Source organism: Stomoxys calcitrans, chromosome 2, assembly GCF_963082655.1.
Source record: "Stomoxys calcitrans chromosome 2, idStoCalc2.1, whole genome shotgun sequence".
NCBI classification, from domain to species: domain Eukaryota; kingdom Metazoa; phylum Arthropoda; class Insecta; order Diptera; family Muscidae; genus Stomoxys; species Stomoxys calcitrans.
The window spans coordinates 223434254-223460649 of record NC_081553.1 but is presented as its reverse complement, the minus strand read 5'-3'; the positions used below and the strand labels follow the sequence as shown (position 1 = coordinate 223460649).

The window sequence follows — 26396 nt, the reverse complement described above, 5'->3', positions numbered from 1 at the left end:
GTATATAAACTGGTATACTGTCATTTAAATCTATCTGGGGTCTTGAATTCTTGAGGGTCTAGAGGGCGCAATTCCTATCCGATTTGGCTGAAATTTTGCACGAGGTGTTTCGTTATGACTTTCAATAATTGTGCTAGGTATGGTTCAAATCGGTCCAAAACCTGATATAGCTGCCATATACACTGAAGTTGAATCTTGAATTCTTGAGCCACTAGAGCGGGCAATTCTTATTCGATTTGGCTGAAATTTTGCAAATTTTAAATCGGTCCATAACCTGATATTGCTGCCATATAAACCGATCGGGGATCTTGACTTCTGGAACCTCCAGAGGGCGCAATTATTATCCAATTTGTACAACGGCTTCTCCCATGACCTTCCGAATCGGACCATAACCTTTATTTTTTATCTTTTTACCTAACTTTTTTTTTATTTATTATTTTTTCATTCAATTTTTTTTTAGTTTTGTAATTTTTTATATTTCCTTAAAATAAATTTTATTTATTTTTTTTGGTGTTACTTTTTATTTTTCTATTATATTTATATATTGTTACTTTCCATTTTTTTTTATTTTCCTCTTCTTTCGTGATTAAGTAAACATCCTTTAGCTCGAGATCATTCAATGATTCAATGCTCTCTATTCAAAGAATAGCATAGCAAAGAAACAAAACACTTTGACAGGCTGGGTAGGTCATGATTTCTGATACGCATTTTTCATTTCAATTCCATTTTTGATTCTTTTTTTAATTGATTAATTTTTTTATTTTTATTTTATGTATAAAAATATTAAGTATTATTACATTTTCTATTGATTTTCTTATATAGTTTTTTATTTTTTCTTATTTATTTTTTTTATTATTTTTATTTATTTATTTTTATTTATTTATTTTTTTTTATTTATTTTTTTTATTTATTTTTTTTTATTTATTTTTTACTTATTTTTTTTTATTTCTTAGGGTTTTACAGATTTCTTTTAATATCTTACTTACCGCACACTGTGTAATGCTGCTTGAGGATATGTCGATAACAATTTACCAAAGCTGCTTTGATTTGCTGCCACAGCAGCGGCTGCATTTTGTACTTGGAAGGGATTTTGTGATATTAAGGCGGCCTGTTGGGCAGCCGCTGCTGATGCTGCCGCACCTGAAGCGGCATGTAACTGTAATTGGGCTGGTGAGGGTAGTATAGCAAATTGATTCATGGCCTGAACGCCGGCAGCGGTGCGGGCACTTAATAACTGACCCGGTGCTGTGGGTATCGGTACACCCAGGGTGCCCAACATAATGCGCTTCTGCAAGAGTTGAGCGGCTGGGGTGACAGCTTCTTTGGGTTGGGCCTTTTTACATTCGACCTTTTTGTTTTTAATAGTATGAAAATGAATCTCACACACACGATCCACGACATCTTCATTTTCGAAGGTGACAAAGCCAAAACCACGATGACGTTTGGTCTGTTGATCCATTAGCATAACAGTCTCCTCCACAGTGCCAAATTGATTGAAATAGGCTTTGACCTCATCGGCCGAGGTGTCCTGGGAGACACCGCCCACAAAAATCTTTTTAGTTTTATTCGATTGACGTGGCCGATTCTTGGGTGTGGCATGTTTGGGATCAATCTTTTTGCCATCCAAAGTGTGTATGGGAACTTTAAGAACCTTGTCTACGCTGCAAGGTTCTTGGAATGTTATAAAGCCAAAACCGCGACTACGCTGTTGATGTGAAATACACAAAATGGAAATGTTATTAAATTTTACAAAAACAAAACGTTATGAAATCAAAAATATAGAAAAAATAGATTACATCATCTACAAACTCATTGCTTTTAGACAAATTATACCAACTAGTCGAGATACTAGAGAAATATCTTTTAAGATATAAATCTAAATTTTCAAAAATATATTTTACTTCCTATAGAGTAGTTAACCAAAGAACATTTCAAAAAGGACAACATAGTAGTAGTAGTGGACAATAGTGAGAGAGTATAACCAATGGTATTTATTTTTAGAAATAATAAATAATTTTTGGTTTTTGGCGATTTTTATTTTTCAAATTTACCAAAGAACACATTTTCTCAATACTCAATACACCAAAATAATAATATAGAATGTATGTAAGTGTTGGTAAGTAGAGAGTTTAATTTTGGCCTGTATGTGTTTTCGACTTTTGTTGCTTGTTCTTACACTACCAAGCTGTTGTGAGACTGTTTTTGCTTTTTCAAATTACTCGAGAGGCAATGCAAAGGAGGAACATTATTATCCTAGAACTTTACCACTCATAGTACCTACTATGGTTATGGCATATTATTTGCTAATTGTGTTATGAGAAAAAAACTCTTCAAACTACATCAAATTATAAAATTTGTTTTGATTTCTTTTTTCATTTTAGCTTGGCCTTGTTTTTGTCCTATTAACAAAATGACAAAAATTCTATAATTCTAACAAAAAGCATAAGGAGTTTTCTATCTAGTATAATGTATTCAAAGTGGTAGGATTATATACATTTTGCATTTCTAAATTTCCTTTAATAGTAGACATTAGCAATGACTTGGCACAAACACTGTTCTACAAAGATATATTTAGAAGGCTATCTCTATAAGCAATTTGTTAGTTTGTTGGGAATTTATCTGTTATAATCATCATAATCAGGCCATGTATATAATATTAATTATTACTTCATCAAATGTATATATTTTTTTAATTTAATTATTTTTATTATCCCTAAACCTTTGGCCCCAATTTGGATGCCAAATTTCTCAAATATCATTCATTTAAGTCCCACAGGCTACCTATGACGCCGAACGCCTCTTGTTATTGAGCATGACATGTTATTGGCATGAAAGAACATTAGTGAAATGTTCATGGGAAATTTAGTGTAGTCCCATAGTACCCCGATTGATTAAGACGATCCCTTGAAGGGCATTGGTTTAAAGTTGCACCTTTTTAAACATTTTGTTGTATAAACTTCCATCTAGCTTCTTTTCAGCGAAAATTGTCCCGAAGTTTATTTTAGGTGGACGCTGAGTGATTTTAAGAGACCTGTAATGGATGCGATGGGGCTACCGCTCAAAAGGCGACTGAATGCGCTCCACTCCTGTCGCAACTCGATAGGAAGGATTTGGGGGCTGAGGCCGGGGATGGTGCACTGGATGTTTACAATTGTCGTTCGGCCAAATCTCAACTATAGTTGTCTAGTGTGGCACAAAGCTGAGGCCAACAAACCCCTTAGAAGGATGCTCGAGAAAGTGCAGAGTACCGCGGCAGTGCTAATCTCTGGGGCAAGGAGAAGTGCCGCGAGAGAGGCGCTAAATGCCATTCTCGACCTTATACCTTTGCAGCTATGTGTTGGGGGTGTGGCAACAAAGGTCGCCATGAGACTGAGTGAATCACTTCCATGGTGCTACTCTAACTTGGACAATTTTTCTGTTCTGCTGGGGAATGGTGTTGACGAGTGGCACCATGATATATGCGACGCGACGGGAGTACTTCCTTGTTAATGGGTTGGAAGTCCTTTTCCCGAAAAGCGATCACTGGGTTGCGGCGGCATCCCGCTCTTCACGGAACCCTCTGTATTCACGGATGGGTCTAAATTGAATGGAGGCAATGGAGTAGGAGCCTTCATTACACTCCTTGGAAACAGGGAATTTTTAGGACTTCACAACCTTGAAGGCACTGTAGACGATGTTGATAAGGGAGCTGCGGCTCTATCACACTGTCACGATATACGTGGACAGTAGTCAGACGGCGCTGAAGGCTCTGTCGTCGGGCCACGTGAGGTTTAAACTAGTAAGAAGATGCAAAGTGCTTCTTCGAACCGTGGGAAATGCTGTCAGGCCGGGGAACGAAGCGCCAGACAAGCTGGCCAGGAATTAATCGCTGATTGCCGCTGAACTTGCTATCGAATCAGTGAGACCTCCACTTTGCCAGCTTCTTAGTCGGGGGTGGACGCCTTCTACGATGTCCGCATAAAGCGTGGGCTGGTGCTGTAGGTTGTAGGGTGCCAAAGGCCCTATGGCTAAGTATTTCGCGAAACCGGACATCGCTTATCCTGCGGCTGAGAAAGCATGACTAAAGACTGCTAATAAGAGTCCTGAATGGTCTTTGACGTCGTGCTGGGTGCAGGGAGAAGCAGACTTCTACAGAATGTACGATGACGAGGTGGGGTAGGAGTTGGAGACGGTCGATCACCATGTGTTTCACTGGCCCGCACTTGCGAGGAGAAGGCACAGCATAATGAGTGAACACCTCTTTCAGAGACTGGACTTCCTACAGCTTCTTAGCCCTCTTGTCATTCTGTAGAGGTCTGAATTGCCTGACTGTACCATACTTTCGATGGTGGGTTTTTCTTCTTATTTTATGCGTTATTTTTTAGAACTCCAATGGGGTCAATCCGGTGCGTGCAACCTGCTGTCACGGGATTTCAGTGGTGTACATATGTTTATAAAATATTCTCCATCTTTCTACTACATCTACTTTCTTCTTCTGGGGTGAATACAATGGACCTAAGGTTTCCGAGTGAAGCGGCTATTTACTGAAGTTTTAATCGCGTGCCCTTTAACTTTACTACTTTATTTTTATTTTTTGTTATTATAATTTTTTATATATATTTATTTTTTATTATTATCATTTTTTATATTTATTTTTTTTTATATTGTTTAATATATTTTATTTGATTTTTAAAATTAGTTTTTTTTATTAATATTTTTCTAACATATTTTTTTTATTTTTTATATTTTTTATAATTTTTTTTTTATTATATTTTTTATTATTTTTTTTATTAATTGGAACTTTATTACTTTTTATAACTATTTTTTCTTTTCTTTTTTGAGTAGTTTTGTGTTAGAAGTTAACTAGTTCCTTTTTTTTTGCTATCAATTTCTCTTTTTCAAAATAATTAGGCCAAAATGTGTTTTTTGTAGAACAGTGTAATAGTAGGTATACGTTGATTATGTTAAAAACAATTTTTTTTTTGTTTTGCCAGATATTATTTATAGAGAATTTTCGTGTATGGATAATAATATTTCTTCGACAATAACAAATCTAAAAGGTACAGAAAAACAAAATAAAAATTAATTTAATTAAACACAAAAAAAAACAGTAAAAATAAATATAAATATGTATGGTTCTAAAACAGTTCTATTGTTGTTTTTTAATATATATAAAAGCTAATGGAACATATATAATTTACTTTCAAGATTTTGTTTTTACTTCTTTCGAGGAAATTTCAACGAAGAGCAACAACCTAATATGCAAATTTTCTTTCAATTTGCATTTTTTCCTTTCACAAACTATTATATACACAATAATCAACTGCAATATTTAAAACAGAAAAAAACCTAGAGGTGGGTTTTGGAGGGTTTCAGTAGGAACAATCTAGGAAAAAACGACATATACTTGTTTCAGCTCGGAATCAAAATCAATTGTGTATATATAAGTTATACTTTAGAATACCGTAATCGAAAATGTGTACATAGAGTAGAGTTCACCTTTTACAATATATGGGTGTTTTGTGGAATGTTTCGGGAACGCAACTATTTTTTTTTTGTTTTTGGTATTGTTATTTATACAATATTTGGCTTATTACAATATGCGTCTTGTTTATTATTGATCTAATAGGTATATAATTAATACAGTCATGTGGGAACAATAAGTAATAGATATTTTTGTTTTTTTGTTTTATTATTTTTATATAGGGGGAAAATCACTTATTTAAAAACTAGATTCTAAATATCTTTAGAGTTCAATACATATTGGTTAGCAGCAACACCAGCCTATTATACAATTTGTTGTTAGTTTACTTTTATTTTTTGTTTTTTGATAGTCGAAAAATTCATCAAAAATATATCTTATGAAAGTACTTTATTCTTCTAAATATTCTTAAATACAAATTTTTGTTTTAGTACAAAATCTATAACTATATAAAAAGTGTTGTTTATGGATTTTTTTTTTTGTATGCTAACAATGAATTTTTACAGTTACTAATAATAATCCTAATGTTAAGAAAAAAATTAGGAAGAATTATTGAGTGAATTATTTTTCATAGTTAAATATTTCCTAATTTTTTTCTTGATTTTATAAAGATTATAATAAAGCAATATACGAAATTTGTGGGAGAAAATAAAAACAAATTTAAAGGCGTCTACTGTTAGGGCAAAATTTTTACTGAATATCTTTGGAAAAAGAATCAGTTGATTGTTTCAGTAACAACAAATAATAACATGCCAATCCCGACTTAAAATGATGCCAACTCTGACATCAAGCAATAGCAACCCTGACTTCAAGCAATAGTACCCTGACCTAAAATGATACCAACCCTGTATTTTGATGTAACGTTATAGCCATACAAATAAGGCAGAGAAAACATTTGGAAACTCTTTATGAATGACCTAGTGCAGTGGTACAAGTTAAAAAAAATCGAATTTGACGCCAAAAGACGAGGACTCTACATAATTTCTGTAAGCACAAAAATATACTATTGCACATTATTATGTACGTGCACGAAATAATAAATCCATGGGCTAGTGTGCCAACCACTGTTCTACATCATTTTGCAGGAAAATAAGTAGTTGACTGCCGTAAAAACGCTAAAGCCAAATATCCCATCTTGTACTGCGTCTGTTCCGACAAGGCCAAATTGAAGAGACCAGGTGCCGAATTACCGCATACGTGATCGAGTGAGCTTTCGAATCAAATGAAAATTTATTTAATAGATGTTATACCCCTATTATAAACATTTTAATGTCAATTTTTTTTATAAATTATGATCGACTTAAATATTTGCGTTTTTAAATTCCAAAAATTCTCTTTCAATAAAGAAATATATAATTCACAATAAAAGGATTTCTAACGGCTTTACCCGTTCACATATGTGGTAATTCGGCCCCAGATTTAATTATAAAAGAGCGATGAAGTCAAATTTAGTACTGTTGAACAGTCAAACGGTTGCAAGGACGAAAATCCTTTGTAGACAATAAGCTCGTGTTTTGTTTGCATTTTTTTTTTGTTTAAACAGCAGTTTTCGTCACACTGAAAACACGGCTGTTCACCATTGTGAATGACCCTACAACAGCTGTAGAAGGCGATCATAATGTGCGTTCGCGTAGTCAAAAATTTCTGCAAATTTGCACAAATTGTTATTGGAAGTTCTCGTACTTTATTTGCTAGCAGAAGCGAGCGGGAGAGCGCGTCAGAGCGGCAACATTTTGAGAGATTGGTAATTGGGAGCTTGCAAACTTATACAGAAATTTCCAGCATCCAACAGCTTTTTTATGAAAACCAGATGTTTAATTCAAACAAATAGAAAAAGAGTGTAATGGCTGTTCTTACCCTCCTGGAAATTTCTACTAGAAAAGTACGCGAGGTCATTATCACAGCTTTTGTCGTTAAACAATTACACAAAATTTATTTCATTACATTCTTGCAGTGAAGTGCCATGCCATATTACAATCAAGAGTAAAAAAATTAAAATTATACATTTCACAGAAATGCAGTCTTGTGGGTGTACACTCACAAAATGCAAAATTTTATTTTTTTATGAACATAGTAAAGACTACAATCAGTCCGTGGTCACTTGAAGGTGTCCAATTCTTAAAATTATTATAGTAGTTAATATACGTGAAGAATTTCTTTGTCTACTATAAACAGTTAAACACAAAACGAACTAAGTAAAATATATAAAATGAATGTAAGATAGGTTAGGAACTTTCAAATTTAAACAATAATGTTCAATGTTAGTCATTGTTGTTGTGATTGTAGGAGAAAAAAAAACAACAGCTAGCTACATTGGGGCAAGAGATTTCGATTTTTAAACTAATACAGAAATGTTCCACATCGTTAATTCTGTTCAGTTAATGTTTTATAATAAATATTTATAGTGGTCAGTTTCTAGATTAAAGGTTCTAGGGGAAGGCTGTCATTTCTTGAGCTTGAACAAAAATAAACTGTAAAAATTAAGTTAATGGCTTCACCTAATAAATATGCAATGTATTGCTTGATGATCTTCAGATAAATTCATTACACTAAAAATATATTATGTTTTATTACTATGAAAATTGGAAAAAAAAACTACATTCTAAATATATCATATGAGTTGTACGTATGTATGTCAAAAAACTTCTAATGCAAAATAATTACAAAATCTCAATTTATCTTTCACAATATTTTATTTGCCTAAATTCTAAATTCACAATGGGAATTAAGGGGGTTAATACTTGTAAATTTTTATTATGTTTTGTATAAATATCTTTAGACCTATAAGGGTATAGAAAATACTTGTCTAAGGTAACTCTTATAAAAATTGTATGTTTTCTTTCAATATTTTTTTTTACATATCATTTACATTACAAATATCAGAATCCTAAATATGCTTTTTTTCGATTTAAACTGAACTGCTAAGCCTGTGTATAGTCCAGAATTATGATAAAGAAATTATTTGCCTTGTCTACAACAAATAATCTGCATGTTAGAGGGGATATATCACAAATACAAATGTATATTATATGCATGTTTCGCTTGAACAAAGTTACTGCTGTTATGTGAAAGGACAACTAAAAGATTATTATACTCTTAAATACATATGTATGTCAACAATTCGGTTTTACTTCTTCTTACATGGATAGTGTTCTATATTAGAAAAATACAATGTTGTTTTTTTTTCGTTTTTGTTTTGTTATTATATGGCAAATGGTGGTAGTTAGAAGTCAAATAGTTAATAATAGATATTACGAATTGATAAAGAAGTCTTTAAGGAAGTGAAGAGTTTTTAATAATAGTTAAATGCAATTATCCCAAACAAATTATAAATTATATAGCTGTGACCACCACACAGGGTGAAACTTTGAGGTCCGATCTGTGTGGTGTTCATCGCTGTCACAAGAAGCTTAGCTGCATGTTATCAAGCGCGTCTACAGGTTGCGGATAGTGAAATGCTTCATACTGAGTTAATGCAACGGCACTCACGGACAATCAGCGGTATCGGGCGGAGAATCTCAGTGAGAGGCAGGGCGGCACCGGCTCTTGCATAAATGCTGAGTGCCTATGATGCTCGATATGACAAAGCGAGTTTTTGGTGTCTTGAAATATCCAAAGACCACCCTGTTTCAGCGGCAATCGACCACAAGAACCGGAACGAGCTTGCTCACCATCTTGACGAGGATCGCCACCTCCAATATGGCTACAACAACAACAGTTATGCAAAAATAACTTATTTGATTTTTGTTTACAAGAACGAACTATTGTGAGAAATCTATAACAATTACTCTCATAATTTTTACGAAAAGATGGAAGATGCGTAAACATTTGGCGACCATATGTGGGGTTTTGAAACAACAAGTAGGTTAAGGTAGGTACGTACAAATAAACTGAGTTTAAATTTGGATTATTTTAAAGAACAAATTTTGGATTTTAAATTAGGCTTGTACGGCTGCAGGAATGTGGATGCTCTTTAGAACAAATGTTGATGACCATAATTGTGATTTACGCACCAAATTTGAACAGTATCGGGCAAACTTGGAAGCCTCTAGAGATGTTATCAATCTCTGTTATCTGTAGCCAGATGTGCCACAAGCCATGATAGCCCCCAGCCCAGGTACATACACATTTATAATAACCCAAATTTATCCTTTTTGCCAAATTCTGGCTCAGGAATGTGTTGACTTAAACAAGTGTTTCTATGCATATGCATACAAAACGCAGCTCGCAGATATCACTCACTTTGTGTTATTGTGAATGAGCAGCTGGACATAAATACACATCAAATTTTTTCTTCTTATTGTTTTTGTTATCTTTTTTGGCTTCATCCAACTTTTTACACCCCTTTCTTTAACTCTGCTCCCCTTTATGTGTCTTTGTAAAGCCATAAAACGGAACTTTACGAAGTTTCAAGAAAAGGGAAATCTAATGATGAACAAACAACCCTGGAGCCGCACTACCGCATACGTGAACCAGTAAAATCGTTCGAAATATCTCTATTGTGAATTATGCATTTTTTTATTGAACAAGAATTTTTGAATTTTAAGAATGGGAATGTTTATAAAAACTTTGACAAAAAAAAAAAAACTTTCATTAAACGCGAATTGAAATTTCATTCGCCCACTGGATAGATCGATTAAGAAAATGGTTCTAAGCTCATCGAAACAATTTATGCCTTAGCCTAATTATAATATTCTGTTGATCCCGTTAGGACTCGAACCCCGGTGAGTCGCCTTAATAATACTGGTGACATTAGTGAGATAGTCATGTTTTTCAATCCCAAATTTTATTTTTAGTGTTATTGGTTTACATGCCAAATCCAGCTGGATTTTTTTGCTTTGATCTTGGGACAACATATGGATTTTTTTTGTTAATTTTTCAACAACAAAAAACGGTGCAGAGGAACGCATGGTTTTGTAGCTCGTATAATTGCATTAACTACCCTACCAAGATTATTCCTCATGGTATTGACTCTATCTTCACTTTCCTTAAAGACATTATGATTTTGATGTTTTGGTTTTTTACAAAAGTAATAAAGGAAAATAATAAAAAAAAAATAATTATAGTAGAGAGGAGTAAGTGATAGAGAAGAGTAGTTACATATACGTTTTATCTGTTTTTATGATTAACATATACTATGTAAAAGAAGAAAATAAATAATAATAATATTGAGAAGATTCGGTACCTATGGCAACGAAAAAAGGCATTTTACAAAAACATACGAATTCATATTGGCAGGCGAGGCATTTTCAGACAAGCAGCCAGCAGACAGACAATAGCAGAAGCCTTGAATCCTTTTGTGACTTGCTGCTCGTTGGCAAATTGCAGCTTGCTCAAAAACAATTTCATTTCCAAGTTATGCCTTTGTTGCTGTCTACAGTTGTTGTAGAGTCCTGTTGCATATCCTTTGTAACTTCCTTTCTCCCCCAGCTAGGTAATGTTGCTGCGCACATGATATAATTAATGGCAATACTCTGCAAATGTATAATAGCCTTCGCCATATATGAAGTATAGAGTAGTCACTTAGTCAGCAGCTGCTGTTATCAACATAGAACATGTGCCAGTTTTGTAGGGAAACCACCTTTGCATTAATTATCCATTTTGTGCGGCGTCTTCCAGGTAGCTAGCTAGCAGTAATAGTAAAATCGAACCAACAATCGAGTAGTTTTATGGTTCTTATAGATTGATAGCTACGAAGACAGCAGTTGTTTCTCTCCGCCTGGCATATGATACGAGGGCTATATGAATTATAATTTCCATTTGTTTTGTGGATTATAGTTTTTTTGGTGGTAATATAAATGTTGTTGTTTGAAAAAATTAGATAGCAGCATACATATACATATACTTAAATATAAATTTTACTAAGCTAGGCTACAACAAACAATTGATTTTGTTTTTGTATAGGTATTTTTTTTTGTATTTTTTTCTTGGGCAAACTTACAGACTAGTTGCGCTATTCTTGTGTATACTATGGAAGAACTGTATTTTTTTCAGATAAAAATTCTTTAAAAGAATCCTGTTAGTTCAAAAAAAAATTAAAAGAAACCTTTGTGGTGCTTCCCATAGACAAATTCGTGAGAAATAGAAACGAACATTTTTATAGCAAGACATTAGCAAACAAATCATGGAATAACAAAAGAAATTCAATATAACCCGTTAGTTTTCCTTTATCATAGTTTGAAGATCAAATAACTCAAGGGTATGAATCCTGTGGAATCCTTTTACACTGTCTTTGCTGCTGTCCACATCATCATGCTCTCCTTGTCGTTATGCCTTTAGCATCCCCTATATTCATCTCCAAACAGTTATTGCAATGTAGCCTGATTTTGTAATGGGTCATTATGTGCTTAAACAAAAGCACATCAAAGATGTCCCCTGTTTTACCTTTGTCACGGTCCCTAAATACGCATACATACACACACCTCTAGCGAGAGTCCTGCCTAGCGATCGATCACTAACTCTAAAGGGCAAAGATCCATTGAAGCCAACAAAAAATATGAACAGCTGTGCTCCTTTTTCCCAACTACAAGAAAACCTGAATTTTTGCGCTCTTTATTATTAAGGAAACAATGCAAACAACAGGATACAATGCACACAGTATAAATGGTTCTTGTTGTTATTGCTGTTAGCTATGTGCTGTTGTTCATTCCCTTTCCTCGTGTTTAAACAAACATCTGCCGTTTCAGTTATTATGAGACAGTTTTTGTTGGTGTTCTCTATGCGTGACTGCCTACGTGTGTATGGGTCCGTGAAATATAAAGTTATAAGGCAATACAACAATCCTGTTTTATGCATATATCCAGGTAACCTTAACGAAAAATAAAACTGTTTAGTTTTGTGGAACATTTTTTGAAACTAAAATCATTGGCTTGTTTAAAAACAGTCCAGAGTACCGCTGTCCCAAGGGTGTGTAACACATTTTTGGCTGTTGCTTTCTTCCTGTATTTAGCTCGTGCTAAATGGTGCGATTAAAGTATAAATACAAAGTAAATATAAATTTTAGTTGCCCTGGCTTCATTTTTTTGCTCACCTGTTGTTGGGGGACACAATTGTCGCACATGACAGAGAAAGTGTCGAAACAGAAGGTAACTCATAATACAAATTTTGTTAGCATTGTGCTTTATTGTTTTATTTTTGGTCATATGGCTTAAGGAATTCCCCAATGCTAATGGCTATAAAATAAACCGAATGTTGCACTAAACATAAAGAGCAGCTTGTATTTGGGATAGTTCAATGTTGCAAGAAAAAGGAAGGAAATATTACCTAATATCGGAACCAAATTGCCTAGGTTTTTCCATAGGTATATAAATAAAAAAACTAAGGATTCATGCTTACAGCTTCTAGCACGGGGAGCACACATTTCGAACCGAACACTGATTTTGGTAATAAAATTCAATGATTTGCAAGCGTTGCTCGTTAGTAAGTCTATTCATGATGAAATGTCAAAGCATACTGAGCATCTTTCTCTTTGACACCATGTCTGAAATCCCACGTGATCTGTCAAATACTAATGCATGAAAATCCTAACCTCAAAAAAATCACCCTTTATTTAGTTTTAGATTATGGGTAAAAGACTTGTCTTTGATAAGAGTCTTTTCTTATGCAAGAGGCTTGTATAGCGTAACCACTCTTGAAGTGCTACTTCTGCCTCTATGTTCAACAGCACATTAGCATGGATTCCATAACCACAAATATAAGCGATCAACATAAACCATCCCAGCCTTTTCAAGCACATCTTCAAAATAGGTAAATCTTCGAAAACCGACAAACTACACTTAGAACCATTACTGGAATTACAAGCCACGGTTTAAAGTTTTTTTATCTTTAAACTCTTGGTGGCCCAACCATTTCTATAACATCTTCCCGTTTAGTCTAAAAGAGTTGGAATATTGAATTATATATTCAGTTGAAAGTCATATGTAGGGTTTATGAGGGTAATGGTGGGTGTGTTTCACAGGGGTTTCATGCATGCTGTTTGGAAAATCGAAAAAGTACTATGGAGTTAAGAATAGTATTCCACAGTGCGGAATTGTCTCCCTGAAGCCATTTAACCTCTATAATTCTAAAATTGTTTCTTACAACATGCTGCGGGTTTGGTGCTTATCTTAAAACCTGTCTGGTTAGTTTCTTCAATAACATTTTAGTCTCTCGGGCCCGAAAGACCCCTCACGCCTAGCTAGGGGAATTCTTGATTCTTTGTCCTAGGACAAACAAATTCGAATAAAAATCAACCAAATATCTTAGGAATAGCCCTCTGACAAGGGGGCCTGCTGGTTGAGAGAGTCAATGGTTTTTCCATAGAGGCAGCTCTGAACGAAGGGCATGGGCATCCCACATTTCCTTAGACCTTCTATATAAACGAGTGGATGCAGTTTGAATGAGGCCACCTGGTAGGAGTCTTCATTAAGTTTTCTGGAATTCGTATAAGCTTGTTCTACATCAGACTACCACAATATACATGTACAGTTAAGCGGCGTTGAAGTCTGGGGACTGTTTAAGAGGATATGCAAAAAGCATTTTGGAACCTTAAGTAAGGTATAAGGCTATCATGGCAAAGAGGTTAGCTGCTGGAAGGGTTCAATTTCTGACAACATCGGAAAAAATTGTCAACGGAGATTATCCCTTCACTAATGCTGTTTCCATTTATGAGGTATTAATCCCTGTAAAACTTCTCTAATAAGAGGTGTTGCTCTGCGACACGCGGTTTTGACTGGGCAATAAGGTTTAAAACTTATGTCTCCCCTCTATTCCTTAATGGCATGATTATACACAAATTTGCATTTGCAGGGAATCAGGCTTTTCTGGGTCCTGAGCCATCAAGATGTGTTAGAGAATAAGACAACTTCAACCTGCTTTTAAAGGATTTACGCTGAGCCATCAAGATGTGTAGAGAATAAGACAACTTCAACCTACTTTTAAAGGATTTACGCTTTTTGCCCTAGGAATTGCAAGGAGACAATGCTTTCCTACCAAGTTTTTCGCAGAAGAAAATAGCACTTATCGTAAACGGAGTAACTTAAGGCCATGATTGTTCTTTGCCGACGCGACACAAGAAGTAGTGTTTTGTGCGATTGTCAGGAGTTGAAGACGGTTCAGCATATTAAATGCCACTAGAGGTAGAAGGCAAAGAATTCGAATGGAGAGTCTTAGTGGGAGACCAGGCGACATAGGCTTTTGCTTAAATACTGAGTGCATATGATGCTCGATATGAAAAGGCAAGTAATTGACGCTTTTAAATAACCAATGGTTATCACGTTCCCATGGTGATTGGTCCTATGGTCCGGCCCGTCTTTGCTCACCTCACCTATAGGAACTTGACGACGATCGCTAACTCCACGTGCGAGAAGGCAACACATTAAATGAAGAGAATGCAACGGTTTAGGTGAGAATTTGTCTTTTCCGTGCCTGGGTGCTCTTCAGACTAACAGCCCCTTTCGTCATTTTGGACTAGAGCTTTAGTAGTCTGAAACGGCCGACTGGAGAAAACTTTAACAGGCGGGCTCTTCCCTGGTCCGTCTGGTTTCCGTAATTTTTGTAATGCGCCTTAGTTTAACCTTTATGAGACGTAGGATGCTAAGATACACATCTGAGTTTCTTTTTCATCGCAAAGGAGTAGGAAAAGATAAAGAGGTGTCGCACGCCGTTCGTACTCGGTTAATGAAAGCAGGCCGCTTATTATCGAGCTTAAACTTCAATCGGACAGAAGTCATTGATATATGAGTAGTTTTTCCCTGCTCCTTCATGGGCAAATTTGCAAATTTTGTAATCTTCTACAGTCTTCAAGTCTCTAGCCTGCAGTACTTGAGGAACCGACCAAGACATCTTATTGACCATATAGAGAGCGATAATTGTGGTAAAAACTTAGCTTAAGCACGGGCTAAATGTTTGACTAAAGATTTTTCATGACTAAGAACCATCGCAGACCGTCCTAAGTCGATATCTACATGAGGAGACTGAAGACCCTTACGAAAAATACTTTGTCAGGATACACCTGGAGGGGATCACTCAAATTTCCCACTAATCGAGCTAGAAAATCTGCCGAGAAGGGGATAATTTACATTAGGAGACAAAAGTTATTAGTCAACAAATAGTAAAAATCAGATTTCATCGATTTGTCCTAGCATTTTAGTCCTAATCTTTCAAAGAAAATTGAATACATAAGGTTTTTGAGCTCGACCCTTGAAAATCACAGGTAAAAAGATGAATAGAGGATAAGTAGGAGAAGAAACTCCGAAGCCAAAATGTGGCCAAAGACATATTGACAATGACAACAGAAAACCGCAGCAGTAATAAAAGACATAAAAGAGCAGCTGATGTACAGGCAGACCAGTGCATACTCAAGGTAAAACTCTTTTAAGAAAACAAACGTAATGTTAAAAACATAAATTAAAAGGAAGTGAAGAATACAACGGAAGACCACAGAACGTGTGGATAAAGGGCAGATGTGAAAGGTTTGAAACCAAAAAAAAAAAAAAAAGAAAGGGCAGACACACAAATAAACGATGATAGATCACCATCATCGTCGTCGCCGTTTTCGTAAACTTTTTCCATGGTCTTGGAGATAACAGAAAAAGAGGAAAATTAAAAAGAATTATAAAATATCGATAAGGAAAGAAAAACTGTTAAGCGTTTGTTTTGTTTTCTTTTTTGCTTTTGGACTAGAACAAAGAGCAGACAGAGGCAAGCAATAACATATGCGCTTACCTGTGTGACAGGATCCTTCATAATGAGCACATCTGTTACAGTACCAAACATATTGAAATACTCCTTAAGCTTCTCGGCCGATGTCTGCCAGCTCAAACCGCCAACAAAGAGTTTGCCCGGTGCAGGATCGGAGCCAGCTGAACCATTCATGCTATTGCTGGGAGTCGAACGACCCGATGATGTGTATTTGACCACAGCCATGCCATCGTTGGAAGCACCGCCGCCACCATTAACGACCACATTGCCTGTTTGTTGGTTGGCATTGTTAACAACCATGGCGGATTGCTGTTGGGTCTGTGTTCCTTGTTGTTGCTGCTGTTGTTGTTGTGTGCAATTGGTATTGGAATTTGGGTTTGTATTCTGATTCTGTTGTTGTTGCTGTTGCGATACCGTATTGTTGTTTGCCTGCTGCTGTTGTTGTTGATGGTGTTGTTGCTGCTGCTGCTGTTGTTGTTGCTGCTGCTGATGTTGTTGGGCAGCAACGGAGGCACTTTTTAAAACAGCCGATGTTGTCAGGGAACCATTAACGGCTGCAGCAACATTGCCATTTATCGAGGCCACCAGAGCATTGTGCAATTCCCGATTGTGATGAGGATCTATGAGACCAGCTGCGGCGGCGGCAGCAGCAGCGGCAGCATTATCAATGGGATTACTGTGGGGATAAAAGAAATTTTGGGTAGGTTCCTCTTTAATACGTGGCACCATGGGTGGTGGTAAAGATGTGGGATGATGTTGTAACATGGTAGCTCCCTCTTTAAGAGCGTGCATTTCCTGTTGTAAATGAATGGTGATGAGATATTTGCTAACACACGAGCGTCTAAAAGTAGTCTCAAAACGTATGATTTTTATTTTATTTCTAGGTTATGTGTGTGATAGAAATACCACTATTTGTATATTTCTTCTTTGGTTTTGCAAAAATCACTTAAAACACTGAAACCTTTGTTTTCCTCTTTCTCTTCTATTATTTTATTAACTACTTGCAAGGTGGGTGTTCTTCTGCTTGTTTGTGTGTCTTGCCAAATTAAATTCCACGGAGTGATAAAATCCACAAATTTCCTTGGTTTTGGGTTTGTTAGAATGTTCAAATAAACAGAACTACGCGCTTTTAGCAACAAAAAGTTTTATTTGCCGGTTGCTAAGCTACCAAACAAAAATAACAACAACAAAATATGCATCTGTTCTATGTCTAGCCTTCAATTAACGGTTACTTTCAATGCAGTTGTTTTAATCATATGAATATCCTTGTAATGTAAGGAAATTTGGGAAATTTCGTAGTTCACTTCAATTCATGTATAGAAAAATTTTTTGTTTGTAGCAAACACTTTACATATTGATTATCTTTGTGTAACTGATTACCGTATTTTTTTAATGGGAACTTAAGTTCTCTTTTTATAACTGTTAATGTTTTATTATGGCTTTTTTGTATTGTATCGTGGGTAGTATTGTATAATCTATTCATTTATGCTTTTATTTGTTGTCTTTAAAATCACGCAATTTTGAACATTTCAACGTACAGTAGAGGGTTTGACAGTTTATTGGAACTCCTTGTGTGCGTTCCTTGAGCGAAAGATAACGAATGAAACATGAGCAAGCGCAATTCGATTAGTTACCAAAACAAAACTTGTGCTTGGTTACTTGGTATTTATGTTGTTTTTTCTTCCAAACAGGACTGAGAGGGCCATTCTCCTTCTTTCTCTGTTTTAAGAATGCTTTGATCGTTCTCATCGTTAGTTGAATGAGGGATGCGCAAGAGAAAGAAAGACAGAGACAAGGAATACATAATTTATCTATGTCATACATTGGAGAGCAATGCTAAGAATGCAAGCGTAATTCTCTCAGTTACCAAAACAAAACACAGGGTTAGGGTTGCGTGAGTACACACATAAGGGATATGTAACTAGGGTGAGGCGACACAATGAATACGGTTAACGTTCAAACGCTAAATGAATAAGAAGGCGGCTAAACGTAACTCAATATGGTATAGTATAGTCTTCTAAAAGGAAGAAATGACCAAGAATTCCGTATTGAATAATAACAAAACAATACAAACGTTAAAGCATTCTTTCTGTTTGTTAGTATTCTATCTTTTTAATACAGTGGCGGTAGTATGTTCGATTTTTGCGAAATTTTTTCGTGATTACTTTTTTTAGATAATAGATTTTAAAGCAGATAGACTTGCTGATTTCATTCAGTAGGACTTTCCCTCATTACTTAAGACTGGTACTATCTTCATTTCGCGATATTCTTCACCGATTAGTTTTTTCAAATAATAGGTTTTAAAGCAAAAAACTTGCTGATTCAGTAGGACATTCTCTCATTGCTTATGGTAACATTTTATTAAAATTGTTATTTTATCATTGTTATTTTCGTAATGTTTCAAAAAAGTAATTGCGAAAAAATTGTGGTTTCAATGGTGATAAATGAACATAGTACCAGTCTTTAAAGGTGGTACTATGTTCGATTTTCCCAAAATTTTTTCGTCATTACTTTTTTTAGATAATAGATTTTAGTCTGACTGACCACCCATCTCGTAGCATTCTCATCGGTCCGCCGCTCCAGCATATCCATCTTTTCCAGTGACTTGAGGACCCCGGAGACCTTTACTTAAAAGAATGGGTACCCCTGGCAAATAATCAACATGGCGCTCCATCTATCAGCAAAATAGAAAAGTTCCCAAAGTTTGAGGAGCAACACAGACAATCTTCGTTGCCTCACACCAACATATAGATGCACATGCCTAAAGGCTCTATTATACGGTTTGCAGGTGTCTTATGACATAGCACATGTACAGTTGTACATGTCTTGTGATACAAATGAAACTAACATATGAAAATCACTTTTCAAAATAGTACATGTAATATCAGATTTGCTCACATTTTTAGGTTATGCCATAGGAACGTAACATACAAGTGTGATAGCAAAAATGGTGAATCGTATGTAATTCGATAATTTGATAAACATTTTCAATTACATGTGAATACAAAAAGTGGCATGGCATAAGGCAACTACATGCCGGGTAACAGCGGCTTAAACCACGTTTACACCTCTCTTTAAATCCGAATTTAGTGGCTCGATCATCTTTTTAGCCTTTATAAAATCAGCTGACGAGAGCCTTAAATACGGATTTAAGGACCAGTGTAAACGGGGTTTAAGAACAAATTTGACATTTAGCGCCTCTTTCGGTACACTTCTTCTTGCCCCGCCGTTCAGTGTGGATATGGGATTTTGCCTGAAAATATTTCATCATGGCTGCGTCATAGACGCTATCGGCCTGTTCGCAGAAAAGCTATGGCTATCTTATCATATTCCTTGAGTTTTGAGTCCTATTGACATTACCGACAATATGTTCTATGTCAGGGCAATTCGAATCAGTTTGTCCGAGTCCTTCTCTACGTCTTTCGAATTTTATTTGCCTATAAAGAAAAACTTTGTCACAGTTCTTGAACATTAAAAAAAGTAATTTTATATTTTTAGGTCATACCCATTGGACTTATAACATTGCTTGGATTCACTTGTGAAATTCTCTATACCATACGAACGGCATTCACAAGAGACGATGTTAGGTGGGGTTTTAAGAAATAAAAGAATTTTATGGTCAAATATTTAAAACAATATCTTTGTTTTTTCAGATTTTTAAACAAAAAGATGGCTTGCGAACAAATTGAGACTAGGGAAGGTCCTCTCTATCCGGCCCCAATTAGAAAGTTTCGAGTATACAATCAAAAATATGAAGTGCCAAAGGGTCTGATTGAGGCTACTCGACCATCAATTGACTAAGGAGATTTTTTCCAACAACAAAAAACGATCTCTAAACCACACATTGCATTGGAGTTTTGATAACGAAACTTGTAAATAAATAAAAAAAACAAATTCCTAACAAAATTATTATAACGATATTTTGTTGTTTGTTTGCATTTCAAGTGTCATAATTTGTCCCTCCCTCACTACACTTGGACCAGACTCTTACTCAATTTGTGTGTGTGTGTGTGTACACTGCTTTTTTGTAGGAAATTATCTCTTTATGGTTTCTGAAGGGAGGGGGAATCATTGGTTACCGATGAACTTGTTCTTTGTAATAATGCGCCGCCTAAATTGTCATGCACAAATTCTTCAAGTGGATGTGCGCTGCTCTGTTTAGCATTGTATCACATCACATGGCAATGAAAAAGACAAGACATTTGGGCACCACCAGCAGCCCTTTCAGGCAGCAGCAAGTGTAACACTCACCATTGAAGTGCTTCAAACCAAACACAAATTTGTCGTTGGTTGGTTAAGTGAAATCCCACTTCCCGCAGTCATATGAGAAGCATGAGGAAATATATCGCTGCTTTAGAACGAACCACCACATTGATTACCAATTTCCTGGAAGATACTACCACTAGGCTTTAGGGAATCCATTTCATTTTACACTATTGGGGTCACAACATATAACAACAACAATGCAAATGTAATGTGATATTTTTTCCATTGACATATCCTTCAAAAAGGTAGGTAGGTATAATTAAAGAAGACAGGTTATTGTGCGATTGCACTTCTGTAAGGTTTGGAAATTAAAAGAGAAAAAAAGTCATAAAAACAGATAGTATGCTCTGCAATGCCTACCCAGTTACTGTTATTATATCAGATATGACATTTATTATAACAGTAGAATGGTATTTGTATACATATATATTCATAAAAAACAGAGTGTGAACAGTGTTATACAGTCTACCGGTTTCCATTATTATATCTGTTAAGCTTTTTCATATAACGGTAGCTTAGCGTTAGCACATACATACGTTATATTCAGTTTGTTAGTTATATTAGTTATGGTCGTTTATATAACGGTAGCATAGTTATTTAACAGCTTCAATTGTCTTCATATGTGCTTTTTGAACTGTCTGTATAACAAGCGAATCACAACTGCCCCCTGTGAACGGCTAGAACAACTATTTCAAAAAATTTCAAACCTTAATATGTTTAAGTGCCAGTGTTTTTCTAACTGTATGTGTATAGTCAACTCCAACTGTTTTGCAACAAGTGAACAACAAAGGTGAACATAGAGTTCCTTTCATCTATTGGGGACGTTAACACGATGTGTAAACACTTGTCTTTCAAAGACAAAAATGAATAGAATTTATTTTAATGAATGCGGAATATTGAGGCGGTGATCTGACTCTCATTGATTGTCTGCTATGCTGTAAAGCGCAGAATCTCATTGCGATGATTTTTAGTAGCTGAACGTGTCGAGGTGGTAGGTTATAATATTTTTCATCGCCAAGGTGAGAAAATCAAGCGATTTCCTGTCAAAGAATTATAAACCATTTAGTTTATCCGCCTTTGACTTAAAGACCCTGGAGAGAATATTTGACCCTTTAGGAGTTTGGAACTTCAGAATGTGGTTGGCTATATCGAAGGAAATTGGGGATAGAAGACATCACTTTGGAGGCATTTACACATAGAAGGGCTGTTTAAAAGCATAACTCTCTGGTGTATATAAGAATACCCTGAATGAGGTTGATAAGCAGGCAGATTGTGTCACAACTCAATATTTGGGGGCTTAGGTCGAGGAAAGTACACTAGATGTTAAAGGCGGTGGCGGTGGTTTAGGGCGCTTCTCATCTATGTATGGATGTCTGGTATGGAATCAGGCTTGGTTGGTTGGTTGGATTATGGAGAATATGCAGGGCAGTGCTCATCTCTCGAGCTTCTTTTCCCTTTTCCCTTCTTCGAGGAGGAAAGGGTAAAGGTCGATGCCTATGCGGATCATGGTGCGTGTCCGTTCTCTTTCTTCTATAACGCACTTCGTGCGGGCGTTAAAGAAGATGCTTGGATGGGCGACGGCTAATAGGCTTGGCATACATTTCAGAAAGACGAAGCTAATATTTTTCACCCGGCACGGGATAGCTGTCAGCACCACACATGCTGAAACATTGAGGTCCGATCTGTGTGGTGTTCATTGCTGTCACAAGAAGCTTAGCTGCAAGCTACCGGGCGCGTCCACAGGTGCGGATAGTTGAATGCTCCATACGGAGTACCTGCAACAGCAGTCGCAGACAATCAGCGGTATCGGGCGTGAAGTCTCAGCGAGAGGCCGAGCGGCACTGGCTCTTGCACAAATACTGAGTGCCTATGATGCTCGATATGACAAGGCGGGCTATTGGAGCCTTAAAATAACCAATGGCCACACTGTTCCCGTCGCGATCGGAACGAGCTTGCTCACCTACAGGAGCTTGACGAGGATCGCCAGGCGAAGAAAGCTGGCCATTTTAAGGGAACCTGTCCTCCCCTCTCTCCGGAGGCCATGTAACTGGGCTTGATTTTCGACCAGAAACTGAACTTAAGAAGAAAAATCGAGAAAACGTTCGAAAGGGGACTGAATACACTTCACTTTTGAGACAATTCGATAAATGGGAGTAGTGGCTTATGCCGGGGACAGTATACCGAATGTTTACGGCGTTGGTTAGGCCGAGCAAAGAGAAGTACCCCGAGAGGCGTGCTGAAAGAAGGAGATGGGGCGTAGGCCTAAGACAGAACACTTAATGTTTATGGTGGTGTTTCGGCCGATTTTGATATATGGATCTCTGTATGGCGTCAGACTCTGGTCAGCCGTACTCCCAGCTGGGTGATCTGGAAGATGCAAGCAAGGTACCGCGGCAGCACTCTTTTCTGAAGCAAATAGGAATACCATGAGAGAGACGCTGTATGTCAGCGTCAAAGGCTCTCATCTCTGATTTTAGAGAAAAATTTCAGGAAATTTAGATTTGAAGGGAAATTTTATGGAACTTTTGTCTTTAGAGAACACTTCATGGGAAATTACTTACAAATGTTACCCTTAGAGCAAATTTTAAAATAAATTCAATGGAAATTTTGTTTTTTGGTAAAATTTTTTGGAAATTTTGTCTTTACAGAAAATTTCATTGCCTTTCACTAAAAAGACAAAATTTCCTTGAAATTTAGTTTTTAGAGAAAGCGTCAATATTGTCCAAATATTACAAAATCGCAAGTTCTTGAATTTTTCCCTTCCCCTAAAAAAAAAACAAACATCATAGCGAAATGCTATCCTAGTAATTCAATTAACTAATAGACAGAAAAAATTAACAAACAATTAAACATGGAAGGCGGTGACAAACACAAAGACCCCACCTCCTGCCTGATCAATCTTTCACACACTCAGACCCACACACACACAAACCACATACACTTGTAAGGATGCTCTGTGGTTGCTGACAATGAATTTGGTCTATACTAGGCTATATGGCAGATGGGTTGGTCGGTCGGTCAGACGTCTGTCTGGTCACTGTGTCGGCACGTTGTGGACAAGTTGGGTTCGCGCTTTCCTTCAAATTAATTTGGTGACATCACAGTGACAAAAATGTGTTTAGCGTTTTGGGATTTTGCTTCCATTAACAATTCATTAAACAACTTCTATAGGCAAATTCTTCATGTTGGTATTTCTGCGTTTTTAATGACCCTCTACCCATGCCAACAAACGCCCAAAACAACCTCCCCCCACCTTCTCCATCACCACATAGACCAAGAAGTCCTTTTGACTTGCTGGCCAAGTGACTGTGGCCACGGCATTGTTAACAAAATAAGTTTATAAAGCAAGCGTGTGTGTGTGTGTTTGAGTTGGAGTATTGTCCAGAAGACCTATGGATGGCAGGGGGAAGGGGGTTTGCATGGGATGGTGGGTGGTTTAGTGTTTGACGTGCGTATACAATTTTGTAATTGGAAGGGCAGCTTGCCTAGCTTGGACGGAAGGACGGAAGGAAGGAAGGATGAATGAATGGATGGCTGCAGCTTTTATTAAAACTACATGATTTCCATTGACTCGTGGGAATATATGTGGAGTAAGCAGGGTTGGGCTAAATTCTCTGCCAATTAGCGCGTTTACCAAAATGTGTCTAGTCATGGCCGAAAATTTGCCTAAATGTCGCCGATCACAAAGGCGTTAACCACTGGCTAGAGTATAAACATCTTTCTCTCCCTTGGTGTTATTACAGCTGAAACCAAGTGTTGGCATTAGCCAAGCAGCAATGTATACAAAATTTCATAGAAATTTTGAGAAAATGATACAGAAATTTAGAAATTTCATTAAAAATTCTGTTTAAAATGTAAATGAATTTTCATTTATGTGTTGGAGAATATTTTATGGAAAATTTATCCTTGGAGGAAATTTTTTGGTAATTCTATTTTAAGAGAAAATTTAATTTTAACTTTACTTTTAGACAAAATTTTTCTTTAGAAAACTTTTAGGAATATATTGTTTTTTTTTGTCTTAAGAGAAAATTTTACCGGTAGAGAAAATTTCATAAAAATTTTGTTTTTAGAGAAAATTTCATAGAAATTTTGTTTTAAGAGAAATTTCATAGAAATATTGTCTTTAGAAATTTCTTAGAAAATTTTCATGGAAATTTTGTTTTAAAAGAAAATTTCATAGCAATATTGTCTTTAGGAAAAATTTCGTGGAAATTTGGCCTTTGGAGAAAATTTTATGTAAATTTTGTCTTTAGAGAAAATTTCATGGAAATTTTGTCTTTAGATAAAATTTCATGGAAATTTTGTCTTTAGATAAAATTTCATGGAAATTTTGTCTTTAGAGAAAATTTCATAGAAATTTTGTCTTTGAGAAAATTTGATGGAAATTTTGTCTTTAGAGAAAATTTGATGGAAATTTTGTCTTTAGAGAAAATTTCATGGAAATTTTGTCTTTAGAGAAAATTTCATGGAAATTTTGTCTTTAGATAAAATTTCATGGAAATTTTGTCTTTAGATAAAATTTCATGGACATTTTGTCTTTAGATAAAATTTCATAGAAATTTTGTCTTTAGATAAAATTTCATGGAAATTTTGTCTTTAGATAAAATTTCATGGAAATTTTGTCTTTAGATAAAATTTCATGGAAATTTTGTCTTTAGATAAAATATCATGGAAATTTTGTCTTTAGAAAAAATTTCATGGAAATTTTGTCTTTAGAAAAAATTTTATTGAAAATTTGTTGTAGAGAAAATTTCATGGAAATTTTGTTGGAGAGAAAGTTTTATGAAAATTTTGTTGTAGAGAAAATTTCATGGAAATTTTGTTGTAGAGAAAATTTCATGAACATTTTCTGCATGAACATTCCACTAAGGAACAGGGGCAAACTCTTGACATATCAATGAGTGCAGTCCGATTCAAGTTTAAGCTCAATGATAAGGGACCTGCTTATATAGCCGAGTCCGAACGGCGTGCCACAGTGCGACACTTTTTTGGAGAGAAGTTTTACATGCCATAGTACTTCACAAATGTTCTAGCATTAAGAGGGGAAAACCAAAGCTGAAAATTTTTTTGAGGAAATTTCATGAAAAATTCGTCTTAGGAGGTAATTTTTTTTCTTTAGATAAATTTTCAATATAGTTTTTCTCTTTGCTTAGTTTGTTTTGTTTCATTTCATTTCATTTCATTTCATTTTATTTTATTTTATTTTATTTTATTTTATTTTATTTTATTTTATTTTATTTTATTTTATTTTATTTTATTTTATTTTATTTTATTTTATTTTATTTTATTTTATTTTATTTTATTTTATTTTATTTTATTTTATTTTATTTTATTTTATTTTATTTTATTTTATTTTATTTTATTTTATTTTATTTTATTTTATTTTACTTTATTTTATTTTTACTTCATTTCATTTTATCTTTTATTATTTCATTTAATTTTTTTATATATTACTTTATTTCGTTTTGTTTGATTTTTTCAATAAATTTTTTCGCTTTCCTCTATTTACCTTTTTAGGTTTGTGATCACAATCATATGTTTGGTATTAGTGTTGCCATACGGTATTTAATAAAGTTCATGTCCATGTTAAATGTGACAAATCTCTGTTTTCGCTAAGAGACCCCCAAGTCATTGGCACACAACAAACTTAATTGAATTCTTGGGGACTTAACACCGTTACTCTACCAACCTTAGCAATCCAAATAGGAGAGCAGCAGCAGCATCTCTAGCTACAGCATCAGCATCATCATCAGGCACAAAAAGTGGCAACATTAATGAAAACATAATAAATCATCATGTCCTTAATAAATTGATTTTCCTCCCTTTCGGATGGCCCTTCGCTTTTGGCATCGGCACCCCAAAAAATAAAATCAAAACCAACAAACACATACACACAACGGGTACACTTATTGTCTCTCCTTTTTCACTCTCTTGCTGCCTCTCTTGCTAAGAAGCATTTGTGAAAACCAATAAATCTCATCAAAGCAAA

General features: G+C 35.5%; 2 protein-coding genes across 4 annotated transcripts in view; one reads left to right on the top strand and one right to left on the bottom strand.

Moving 5' to 3' along the window:
* LOC106090724 (uncharacterized) overlaps nucleotides 1-20061 on the top strand; it is a 72370-nt gene extending 52309 nt beyond the window's left edge. Inside the window, exons 4-5 of the mRNA XM_013257010.2 lie at nucleotides 19640-19728; nucleotides 19795-20061. Coding sequence (XP_013112464.2) covers nucleotides 19640-19728; nucleotides 19795-19942 — 237 coding nt within the window. The 3' untranslated portion in view covers nucleotides 19943-20061. The remainder of the gene's footprint in view (nucleotides 1-19639; nucleotides 19729-19794) is intronic.
* Nucleotides 1-26396, bottom strand: part of LOC106090706 (uncharacterized) — a 533792-nt gene that overhangs the window by 3343 nt on the left and 504053 nt on the right. For all 3 annotated transcript variants that reach the window (XM_013256991.2, XM_059362843.1, XM_013256998.2), the window contains 2 exons: nucleotides 16166-16817; nucleotides 987-1705 (listed from right to left, as the gene is read on the bottom strand). In XM_013256991.2, coding sequence (XP_013112445.1) covers nucleotides 987-1705; nucleotides 16166-16817 — 1371 coding nt within the window. The remainder of the gene's footprint in view (nucleotides 1-986; nucleotides 1706-16165; nucleotides 16818-26396) is intronic.